The sequence below is a fragment of the Leptinotarsa decemlineata genome, unplaced genomic scaffold, assembly GCF_025532065.1.
Source record: "Leptinotarsa decemlineata unplaced genomic scaffold, Ldec_3_MD MMD2_P_RNA_scaffold_4, whole genome shotgun sequence".
Classification (NCBI taxonomy): Eukaryota; Metazoa; Arthropoda; class Insecta; order Coleoptera; family Chrysomelidae; genus Leptinotarsa; species Leptinotarsa decemlineata.
In genome coordinates, this window is record NW_027412531.1 from 2,361,128 (window position 1) to 2,373,939 (window position 12,812).

The 12,812-nt window shown below is 32.7% G+C and overlaps 1 protein-coding gene across 3 annotated transcripts in view; it reads left to right on the forward strand.

Moving 5' to 3' along the window:
- Tsc1 (tuberous sclerosis 1 protein hamartin) overlaps positions 1-12,812 on the forward strand; it is a 135,633-nt gene that overhangs the window by 11,569 nt on the left and 111,252 nt on the right. For all 3 annotated transcript variants that reach the window (XM_074186658.1, XM_074186660.1, XM_074186659.1), the window contains exons 5-6: positions 1,804-1,916; positions 4,640-4,820. In XM_074186658.1, coding sequence (XP_074042759.1) covers positions 1,804-1,916; positions 4,640-4,820 — 294 coding nt within the window. The remainder of the gene's footprint in view (positions 1-1,803; positions 1,917-4,639; positions 4,821-12,812) is intronic.

Below are 12,812 nucleotides of genomic sequence, written 5' to 3' on the forward strand. Positions count from 1 at the left end.
TCCATGTATAGAGTTACTTATTTTCAAATTGATTACTTCCTTCCTTTCTTTGGAAGATTCCCTCATCCCCTTTTTTTGTATTAAGATGGAGTAGTAGAAAGCCAAAAACTTTCTTTCCCAAATTATTTTTAAAGGTTATGTTGAAATTCCATGCCAAACTTCAGTTGAACTATCAGCTGTTCCAATCAGAAATTTCAAATTAATCAGAAACCAATATTTACCAGACATGCGCGTTGTCAACGATTTACAAACAGTTGGAAATCTGTTTGTGACTCAAGGTTGGAACGAACCTAATATATAGGGTGTTTGGTAAAACCGGTCAAGTTTCATTCATTTTCTGACATATTTAAACTTTTTCTAATGGAACACCCTGCACTTTTTCATTTGTATGAAATGTTTCAACATTTCACTTCACTTTTTATCACAGGTGTACTATACGAAAAACTGATATTTTACAAATTATACCCAGTTTTATTAATTGTTATAAGTACAAAAAATTCATTTATTTACGTTCACTTATTCAAATTGTTTTCAATATGAACAATAACGCCTGCATTTTTTATTGAATAGAGGATTCCAAAAGATGTTCAAAATGGCGACCATTGTCTGCCACGCATAATGTCAGTCTTTTTTTAAACGAATTATCTACACGTTCAGCATATCCTCTGAAATTTCCCTGAAAGCTCTAGTGATTCTTCGTTTCATGTCTTCTATAGATGTCGAAGGAGTTTGGTAGACAATCCATTTGATAAACCCCCATAAAAAAACCATTTTGGTCGAGAATCGTCAGTAATATAGTTAAGTTGATAAACAGTGTGATATTTGTTTTTATTGAATAACGGTGTTAAAAAGTTATTCAAATTTCGTATTTGCTTTCAAACTGTGAGTTGAATTGCAAGCAGTCATCTGAAAATATTACTTTTGTGATCACATCAAAAACAAGTTCGCATTTTTCATCTAAAGTATCACAAATTGAAACAACTTACCACATAAAAAACAAAGTGAGAAGGTGAAAGTGATAGAAATAACATCAAAAACACTATAAACATTTGTCATAGTCCAGCAAAATTAGGCATTTATCATGGCTGGGGTTTGTTATAAATGTAATGAGTCTTGTGTTTTGAAAGACAGCAAAACAGAATTGTTTGGTTACCCCCGTGACCAGTTCAAAAGAATGGTTTGCAAATCCTGTACTGGGATATCATCTTCGGAGGTTCGTTCAGTTATAATTACAACCAGAATAACGTTGTTCCACTGTCCTTTATGTAGAATTAATAACATACCACAGATTAATCAGAGACTCAATAATATTGAGCAAGAAATCCAGGACCATACATCACATCTCAGTGGGAAGTTAGTCACATTGGAACTGAGGATCCTTAGAATTGAACAATTCATAGAGTCGAATAAGCTAATTGAACAGAGATTATTGAAAATTGAACAAATCCTAGATTTAAACAAATCACTTCAGCAAAGAGTTTCAACATTAGAACAGCTCGTAGAGAGCCCTAGGGCCAGTTCTTCAAATCAAAACAATGGTGAAATTGGGACAAACTTAGCGGATTGTGAAACAGTTACTAACTAATGCAGGTCTCATGTTGATGAGATCGATTAATTTTACCCAAAAATCGAAATTAAATTTTCTTTCAAAGTATGTAATAAATATCGATGTATTGGTTTTCTTTTATCAACTGAAACTGTAAAATCGTAATTTTTTTCTGTTTACTGCTAATTAAAATGTCAGTTATGAAATTTCATTTAAAACAATTTCACTACTCAATATTTTTTTGTACTTTTTTTCAGAATGAAGTGGAGCTTTTACCATTAATAAGTGCCCTTCTTGTTTTAATTGTATTGTTGCCTATGATACCATCTGTAATGGGACAATATTTAAAAGACATCTTTGACATCTTCAGGTAATAATTTTTAAAATATAGTAATATATACAGGGTGTAACTGAATAAGTGTAAAACATTTACTGAAGCACTGAAAAAGTTACAATATTGAAATTAGCCTGACGTTTTGTACTACCAAAAAGACACTCAGCCAGTAATTTATTTGGTTTACCCCATGGTTGTGAGGGGTGGAAAACGCAACCCCTAAAATTTATTTCCGATGTAAATTTTTGTCTTATTATTTGCTAACCATTTAAAAAATTATTTCCGATAGCCTGTTTCATTCTAAACAAAAAATGTCTTCTGGGTTTTTTGCCCAAAAGAAACCAGTTCGCAGCAAAAAATTATTTTACGAACAACTACAGAGATACATTGTCATAAATGCGAACTGGATTTATTGTTATTTTGTAGTCAATACCTGCATTAAACGATTAAAGGGTAATAAACAGAACTAATTTATTAATAACAAAACACACAACATGTAGAAATCATAGTAAATGTTCAATATGTCTACCTTCAGACATTACGCATGAGCCACGTATTCGCTCAAATATTCCTGGAGTCTCTCTGATTACCCGGCACGCATCGATGATGCGGTTTCTTAAGTCCTCTACATCGCGAACAGGAGTACAATAAACCAAATGATGTAAATGGCCCCAAATAGAGTAATCAAGAGGATTGAGATCCGGGGATCGACTGTAAAAAGTTCAAAAAATAAAACCTAAATCAGAAGCTGTTCTCAAAGCCTGTCTTCAAAATATTCGACCAAGCTGTAATACGCTTTTAAGAGCAAAAGTTCTTTTACACGGTTACGGAATACCTTGTAGTTCACTATACTTTTCATTTCGGTAGGTAAATGGTTGAAAATCTTCCGACTCTCAAACAAAACATTTTGTTAACGTTGTTATTGGATTAGGCAGAGGTATGTCGTGAATTTGACGGGTAAAGTAGGTATTTTCTGATCTATAGCATTCTCTTCTTTTAAATATGAGACTTACTGTTTCCAAGATAAAAATGCAGTGTACAGTCAGTAATTTATTATTGATAAATAGGGGTTGCAATGGTCCCTAATATTGGCTTTATAGATGAATTTCACTGCTCTTTTTTGCAAAACGAAAACAGATTGTAGTAACTGTTTGCTACAAAACCCCCAGAAGGCGACACCATATCTCAAGTGAGATTCGATTAAAGCGTCGTACGCAGTTTTACCAGCAGTTGCTCCCAGTTCTTTAGTGATAACTCTAATGGCATAACAGCTAGATGAAAGTTTTTTGTTCAGATATTTTATATGATCTTCAAATTTCAGAAAGTTATCAATCCAAATTCCCAAGAATTTAGCAGATTGTTTATTTTCTATCATATGAGTTTGAAGGCAGAAATTTCCGTGCACAAATTTAAATGATAGAATGCTAGTTTTGCTGAAGTTAAAACATAGTGAGTTTGAGTCACACCAATACTTAATTTTTTCTAAATCAGCTTTAATGGTACTCTTCAAGGAAACCAAATCCTTTCCACGCCACAATAAAGTGGTGTCATCTGCAAATAGTGTAATTTTACCATCAATATTGATGTTAGGAAGATCATTCGCATATAGGAGAAATAAGATAGGACCTAGAACAGATCCTTGAGGAACTCCACGGCATAATTTGGAGAGACTGGATGTTTTATTTCCTACCTTGACAATTTGATTTCTGTCAGATAGAAAAGAGCTGAACCATTCGAGGGTTGGCCCTCTGAAACCATAAAGAAATAATTTCTTCTAGTACTGGTAGTAGGTTGTTCAATCAAATTAAGTACTGCTTCCTCAAGCTGTGGTGTTCGTACTTCTTGATGGCGACCACAATCCTGCGTTTTTTTGTCGAATGAACCATATTCTTGTAATCGTTGATGAAGTCGAACAAATATTCTATGTGAAGGATGCTGCCGTTGAGGATACATTTCAGCATATCTTCTAGAAGCTGCTAACTCATTCCCCTGCGACAGATCTTAAACATAATGAATATCAGCCATTTCCTCATTTGTGTATGCCATTTTAATAACAAGTGAATTATTAAAGTAACAAATTAAGAACAGAACAATAACACACAGTTATATAGTATCAATTCAATTTCGAAAATTCACAAACTGACAGCATCATACCAATTTAATTGTCACTATCACTAATAGCGACCTACTAGATAGATTAGTTTCATATTTTTGAATTCATGACAATGTATCTCTGTAGTTGTTCCTAAAATAATTTTTTGCTGCGAACTGGTTTATTTTGGGCAAAAAACCCAAGAGACATTTTTTGTTAAGAATGAAACAGGCTATCGGAAATAAATTTTTAAATAGTAAACAAATAATAAGACAAAAAGTTACATTGGAAATAAATTTTAGGGGTTGGGTTTTCCACCCCTTACAACCATGGGGTAAACCAAATAAATTTCTGGCTAAGTGTCTTTTTGGTAGTACAAAACGTCAGATCAATTTCAATATTGTAACTTTTTTAGTGCTTGTGAAAAAAATTGTTATACAAATTTTATGTATACCCCCTTTAAGAGGCTGTATCTCAACAAGGGATGCTCCAATGAAATTTCTTTATATGAAAGATCCTATCTTTTTTTCGATGAGGAATCACCTCCTTGAATGTTTTACACTTATTTAGTTACACCCTGTATATAATATCATACTCTTAACATATTATACCAATCATAAATATAATCCAAAGTACTTTGACTTATGAAGAAATTTAACTTTTTCAGCCGTTTGGCCTGTTGGAATTGTAATCCTGGGAAAATTGTGGAAGATCAACTTATTCATATGCAGGTGGCCTTATATGCCTTATTTCTGAGATTATATGGAATGTTTCCTTGCAGTTTCTTAGTATACTTGAGGAATCAGTATAAAGAAAAAAATGCTCCAGTTTTTGTTCATACTATCAAGGTAGGTCCATATCAGTTTTTTTTTTTTTTAATTATATACTTGTTTTCCCTCGAGAATCATATTGTGTTTAAGAGTGAAACAGCATATAATTCAAACCTCATTAGACTGCCATATTCTACTATTCTGTTCGTATAAAAGTGAGATGAGCTTGCAGATTTACTTCTGATGTTTACAATTTAATATTTGCATGTGAAGCATATATTCATACATATTTTTGTAACCGCGTACCTAAATATAATAATAGTAATTTAAATTGAAAGGGTATTTTTTCAGGAGAGATTAATTTTTGTGAAAGTTTTTGGCCTTCTCATGCAGAAGTCAGTTTCAGACACAAACTGGAGGTAAAAGCTCTCCCAAAACAGCTATTTTCATGCAAACATTGAATTGCACGAAAGAAAAATACTTTCGAAACAAATACTTTTATATAAACGCTGGATTTTATGAGAAACATTTTTCTCTATTCCGTTTATATTCCAAACATTCGTATGGGATCGAATCAGATTTCATTCACAGGATTTCTACACAATATAATTAATGTAAGAAGTAGGTGTAAGTGAAGTTTCACTTCTCGTGTACTAAGTGTTCCTTATATCTTATTTTAATAGATCTTCAAGTCTGTCTATAATATTTTGCATCGCAGTCCTTACAATCAAATGAGGACTGCGATACAAAATATTATGGACAGACTAAATCAAATGAAAGCATGCTTTATTATCTGAAGAATAGAATTCTTATTGACAAAGCTCCTAAATATAATAGTACATAAATCCTAACTGCTTAAAATGAGCAGGAAGTCATGATAATTAAATGAAATTAAAATTATGCAAACCAACATGGATTGTCGGATGTTAAAAGTGGATGTACTTAATGTATATATAGGTACAGTCATGTTACTATAAAATATTTTAACAATACAGTAGAATAGAAATAAAAACAGTTGTCCCTAATTTATTCTATATTAATTGGTTATAAATACAAAACAGGAAAGAATTGTCAGATGATAAAAACATTAAAATATATATATATATATATATATATATATATATATATATATATATATATATATATATATATATATATACACATATACTCACTAAAGATCTAAAAGATCTATTGAAACAAGATATAAGGAACACATAGCACACCTAAAATTCATTGAAGACAATTGAGACATAGGTACATAGCAGAGGTATCTATGGTATAAATAAGGACAGTATTATATGTATCAGGGGTTCCCAACCGGTGGTACGCGTACCACCAGTGATACGCGGTAACGTTTCAGGTGGTAGGCGTGAGTGATGTGAGCAATAGCAAACATGACTCACGGGTCGCTAGAAAAACTAAATACTCATAACCAAGTGAATGACCTGACATCTTTGTTTTTCTATTACATTGGAATTTATAATTCCTAGGTAATAAAACAATAAAAAGCTTTAGGAATTTTACCTAGAAATCCACAGATAGTACAATTGGTAAACAAAGGGTTTCATTTTTTACCTATGGGTCTTTAAAAGGATTGTCTTTTACTTTCACTTGGCATCACAGGATTGTTGTGGGTGTTGTAATTACTAATTCTGATTTCGTATAAGAAAACTGAACTATGAAACGATTTCTGATGTCCTCTTCTACTTCAAAGGATTGTGCCAAAAAACCTAAATTGCCGGCCAATCGTAAATACGATAAAAGCTACTTACAGTACGGTTTTTTAGTGAACCAGTGACATTCATATTCCTCAATGTGTTGTATGTCTTGAAACACTTTCGAACCAATCCATGAAGCCTTCTTTACTGATTCGACATCAAAATACTAAGCACCCTAGTTTGATTGGTAAGCCCATTGATTTTTTTTTAATCTAATTTTTCAAAGTAGTGACCCATTGACCATATCCATTCAAGTCTCAAAAGAATTTTTGATATTTCATTTCCCTTGACTCCTTCTAAGACCAAATCGAGAAAGCCATGGATCACTAAGGGTATAAAGATAGCCAGTAGAAACTTGAGGTCCCTGCACTATATAAGAAAATATGCAAGAAATAATGAAACTTTTATATCGTATTTCAACAAGTACAGACGCATTTTTAAAAAAGCGATAAGGACTGCTAAACATCTTTATTATGAAGGTCGTATAGCTAACTCTAACAACATGTGCAAAGAGAGTTGGGTTATTGTGAATGAGCTCAGTGGTAAACAAAAAAGTGCATCTGTTAAAACATCTCTAAACCCAGATGAAATTAATAATTATTATTGCTCCATAGCAGAAAGTATCTCTACAAATATCCCCCCGCAAGAAGACCCTAAATGTTATATGAAGAACATATATACAAGAGATTCTTTCTTTTTAACACCAACTAATTCTGAGGAAATAATGGACATCTTAAAAAGTATAAAAAACAAAAATACCTCAGGATGGGACGATATATCTGCAAAGGTACTTCTTCATATTCCAGAGAATGCTTTGTCAACCTTGGCAGAAGCCATCAATTTTTCATTCTCGAGCGGAATATTTCCAAAATGTTTGAAGTTCGCAATCATTAACCCCTTATCTAAAGGAGGAGATTGTGAGTTGGTTACAAACCTTAGACCCATTTCACTTTTGCCAACTCTTGCAAAGCTTATAGAAAAATTGGTGAAGAAAAGAATGATCTCATTTCTCAATACTAACCACTCACTTAGTAATTGCCAATTTGGTTTTCAAGAATCAAGGAGCACCAATAATGCTATGTTCTCAGTTCTAGAAAAAATATATTTCAGTATCAATGAGGGTGAAGTAGTTGCTGCTGTGTTTTGTGACCTTGCTAAGGCATTCGACTGCGTAAATCACAAAATTCTCTTGAATAAATTGGAAATGTATGGTTTCAGAGATGTAGCGTTGAAATGGTTTCATTCTTATTTGTCAGATCGCACCCAGTCTGTATTAGTTAATAATAAGAGATCTGAACCTCTGTTGGTATCTTGTGGGGTTCCGCAAGGTTCAGTACTCGGTCCACGGTTCCTGCTCTTCATAAATGACCTATCTCTCATCAATACGAAAGGAAAAATAACTCTATTTGCTGATGACACTACTATTGTTTGGCACTCAAAAGACAATACTGAACTATATAATAATATATCGGTTGATCTAGACATCATTAAAAAGTGGTGTGATGCTAACAGACTGGCATTCAATACCACAAAAACCTGCATACTAACCTTTAAATGTATATTAAATGAAATTTTTCTAGGGAATACTTTAATTAGCTCCGTCTCATCAAGTAAATTCTTGGGTTTGCATGTAGATAATAATCTATCCTTTGATATCCACATCTCTAATCTATGTAATAGGATGGCTTCGGGATGCTATGTTTTAAGGGTTATTACCAGAGAACTCAACTTGCAAGCTGCAAGAACAGTCTATTTTGCGGTAATAGAATCCCGCCTAAGATATGGAATTTGTTTCTGGGGTAATGCTTCTCAGTTCTTGTTACAGTCTGTGTTTATCTTACAAAAGAGAGCGGTTAGATATATTTGTAAGGCAAAACCGAGAGATTGCTGTAAACCCCTGTTTATTGATCAAAAAATCAGTGATTCAACAAACTCTTATAATACTAGGCATAATAGCCACTTAATAGCACTACCCATTCCTAAAAGCGCATTAATAAAAAAATGCATAATATACAATGCAAGGAAAATGTTCAATCATTTGCCAGTATATCTTCGCTCCACTTCTTCATATAAAAATTTTCGAAGTGCTGTAAGATGTTTTTTGCTAAATAAAGCTTTTTATACTTTAGACGAATATTATAATGAAGATTTTGACTAACATTGCAATCACTTGCATACGCACTTTATATTATTTTACTTGGTTTTATTATTTTAAGGTGTTTATTTAATTTTGAATTGATCCCTTTGTGTTACATATGTATATATGTGTGTGTGTGTGTGTGTGTGTGTGTGTGTGTGTGTGTGTGTGTGTGTGTATATATAGATATATGTGTACATACATAAATGTATTTCTAAACTTTGTTAACAAGAATTCTGTTCTTTGGACAATAAAGTTCTTTCTCTCTCTCTCTCTCTCTCTCAAAGAAAGAAACCCAATGTTTGACGAAGTTTATTAATACTGATACTAACTTGATAAAGGCGTCATACCTTGCTAGTTTAAAAATTGCGAAGGATGAAAAGCCTCACACTATAGGTGAGACGCTTTTACTGACGGCCGCTGTGGATATTGTTCAAGCCGTGTTAGGAGAAAAGGCAGCCAAAGAAATTAAAAAAATGCCACTGTCAAATAATACAGAAAAAAGACGAATTGACGATATGTCTAATAATATTGAAGAAAAACTGGCTTTAAAACTCCAAGAATGCACTTATTTTGCACTTCAAGTTGACGAAAGCACTGATGTTACAAACGGCGCAGCTACGTGTTTTCATGTGATTTGATTATAATGAAGAGGCGATAGAAGAGTTTTTTTCTGCAAACCAGTTGAATCAAATACAACAGCGGAACTCATTTTTAAGGTAATTGATGAATATGTGTTCAAAGTAGGCATTCCCTGGTCCAAATGTATTGGTTTGCGTACAGGGCTAGCAGCAAAAATGAAAAGTACCCATCGAGAAGCATTAGCTGCTGAAGGTATGCTTCATAAAGGCTAGGGCTCTAGACACAAGATTATTTTCCTTGATGTGTGAAGAAATGGGTGGCAAGTTCAAAACTTTACCTTTGAACCAACTTCTTCAAGAAGAAGTTGGTTCTGTTTCGTTCACAAATGCAGGAGGAGAATTTATCTGCATTTCCCACCTCTATCATCATTTTTTGAAGAAAATGAAATATCTCCAATGCCAGATGTGTTTGCAGATATCATTGTTCATTTGGAAGGCCTTCAAAAAAGCTTCAAGAAGTATTTCTCTGAAGATTATTCAAAAGTGGACTGGATCAGAAATCCTTTTTCGGGAACTTCACCAAATGAATTGGAACTAAAAGTAAGTTTTATCGACCTTACGGAAGATAGTTCCATGAAAGATTATTTCAAAGAGAAATCTTCAACTAATTTCTGGATCAGATGTAAAACCGAGTACCCTTTGCTATTCAGGCAAGCTCTGCTACTTTGATGCCATTTGTTACGAGTTACTTGTGCGAGAGTCGATTTTCTGAACTGATGTACATAAAAAATATATATAGAAGCAGAATAAGTGTTGAAGAGAACTTAGGAGTGAAGATAAGTTCCATTAGTCCTAATGTTGAGATTATAATCTCAGACAAACAACAAGTTTCGTACTAAAGACTATAAAAGTATATTTTGTATGATGATTAATTTTTTGCTGACTAAATTAAAACCATTTTAATCATTTTATTCCTCCTTTATTCTAAGCATGTTATAAATAAACAAACATCCAACCATTAAATATTAAGTTTTCTCAGGAATTTAATTAAAAAAGCTTTTGAACACTTTTAGTGTTTAGGTACGCCAATATTTCTCAAAAAGTCAAGTGGTACGCAGGTGCAAAAAGGTTGGGAACCCCTGGTATGGATAATTAGTTTAATCCTCCTCTTGAAGAAGATCACTCGGTGATCGAAACACGTGTCGAGATGTTGAAAATAACGGTTTGGTTTTAGGATAAAACTCTAGTAATATTCGTATCTTTTCTAATTTGAAGTAATATGAAGTTCCTAATTAATTTCGAGCATTTTTGGAAAAGTCAAAAATAAAATATACTAGTAAAAATGTATATTCCCAATATCTTGGAAACTAGAAATATATTGGAACTGTTAATATTGAATTATATGTTATTATTTCTCTCAGGAACTCCATATGGACTTTGAATTAGGCACATTCACAGTTTTAATTTGAATACAATCCCATTTTTATAAACGACATGTATTTTTTTCAATAGTTGGCTCAAGATTGTACACTGCTAGGGACGACATAAAAGTTCTTAAATTCCTGGAAGTTTCAAGACGTGGAAAATACTCACTGGAAACTTTTAAGGGTTTATGATGTCAACACATTTCATGTACTTGATAGTTTTCGAGAATAAACTGTGGTACATGAAAAGGCTAGGAATTGGTTCCATTTGAGAGATTATCGGTCCTAATAAAAAAATTATAGAAACTCTCAATAATATCAAAAAAATACTGCAACTTTCCAATATTGTATAGAAATATCCGATTGAAAATTGAAAGAGAACATTACAGATACAGGTCGTTTTAATTTTCCCCCAAATCAACTCGATGGGATTGAAAACACAAAAATAGGGGGAAGTCTCAGTATGGTGTGTCCATACTTTTCAGCAATACTTTCAATACTTTTTCAAATGTTTTTGTCTGTAAAACTTCAAGTAGTTGGTTTTTGGTATAATTATCTTCGAAATACAAATTGTTATCCATTCAAAAAACTTTGTATTTCATCTTTCCTCGAATTTTTATTCGGTACTTTGATGAGCTGTTGCGAATGATAAGAAGCGTTGTCAAACCATTTCTCAAAAATGTTAGTTTCCATGTTCTTATGATAGTCAACACTGCAGTCCTCAAGTTTTTTTCCACATACGTATTCCAAAAACACTTTATTGTGAGATTTTCACTAAATTGTTTTACAAAAACGCAACACGTGTTTCGCCATACAATGGCTTCATCTGGCGTGTCTTTCAACTTTCAATGAATTCGGAACCCATCCTTCACTTCCTCCGCAATGCACAATGATTAGTCGCGATCCTTTGTTTGCAGGAATGTTAGGCGTACACATTCTCGAACCATCAGTCCATCCTTTCGTAACTGTGTCGTGAGTGTCATACCAAGTTTCGCCCAAATAGACAATTTCCCGTTGTTCTTGTCTACATTTAATTATTTGTTCTAAGTATTTGTTATGCAATTCCAATATTCTTCTTCCTTCCATAACTGCTTGACGTTTGTTTATTATTTCAAATTTAAATCCTAGTTTCTTTATCCAATTCTGAAGAGTTTTGTCACAGCAGCTCACGTTATGGCCGGAAGTAGTCAATTCCTTCCTTATGATTTCAGTTGTAGGAATCTCACTTTATTCGTAACAGTCATATATTGTTTTTTTCAATGATTTAATTAGATGAACATCTAAAGGTTTTGGTAATCCCGTATCACATCGCGTCTTGCGTTCATAAGGTTTGTTTTTGACTATTTTACGTACAGTTGAGAAAGGAATTTCTGTCAAATCTGATGTTGCTTGTAATAGTTTGTTTCCCTCGAAATCAAACTTGAGATGTAGATTCTTATATGCATTGAAACATACTTTCTGTGTTTCAATATTTAAATGCATCCGAATCTTATTCACTGGTATCTCTTTTTCGCATTGTTCTCCATCGCTATTGGAATCACTACACAGGAAAGAGTCTGCGTTGTTATCACATTCGTTATTACTATTAGTACTTGTCTAAGGACGCAACATTTAAAACAGATAACAAAAATTTTAAGTAATTATAACTGCACCAATATCGAATTTCAACACTCAAATCGCGTTAAGTATGCACGATACCGTTTACTTCAACTATACTCAATTAAGCTAAGTATCTCTATCATAAACTACAGTGGTGTTATATACGGGCTAATGTAATCAAATCATTTTTAGTTAAATGTATAAGTTTGAAAATGTCCTTATAGGATGAAACTGCAGTCACGTTATTCACAAATGAAAGTGGTAAAAAACAGAAAGTTTCAATTCCACAACACAACAAAAAAATATTTTCTGAATGTTTCCTACACTAAATTAGTCAATTTCTACTAATTTTGGGGTGATAAAAACGAAAATAACAATGAAAAATTTTTATTTGCTCTGGTTTTTGAGATACACAGTACCTAATCTTAAAGAGTAGTTATACTATACGTGAAAAGTGAAAGTACATAAAACAATATTGTTATGTTTCTTTTAGAATATTTTAAGTACAAAATTAATAAAAAAAAACATTATTCTTAGTGTTTTGACAAATAAAAGAAGTTTGTACCACCAAATTTCAATTAAGTCCATCCGATTCATTTTAAGATCGCTGT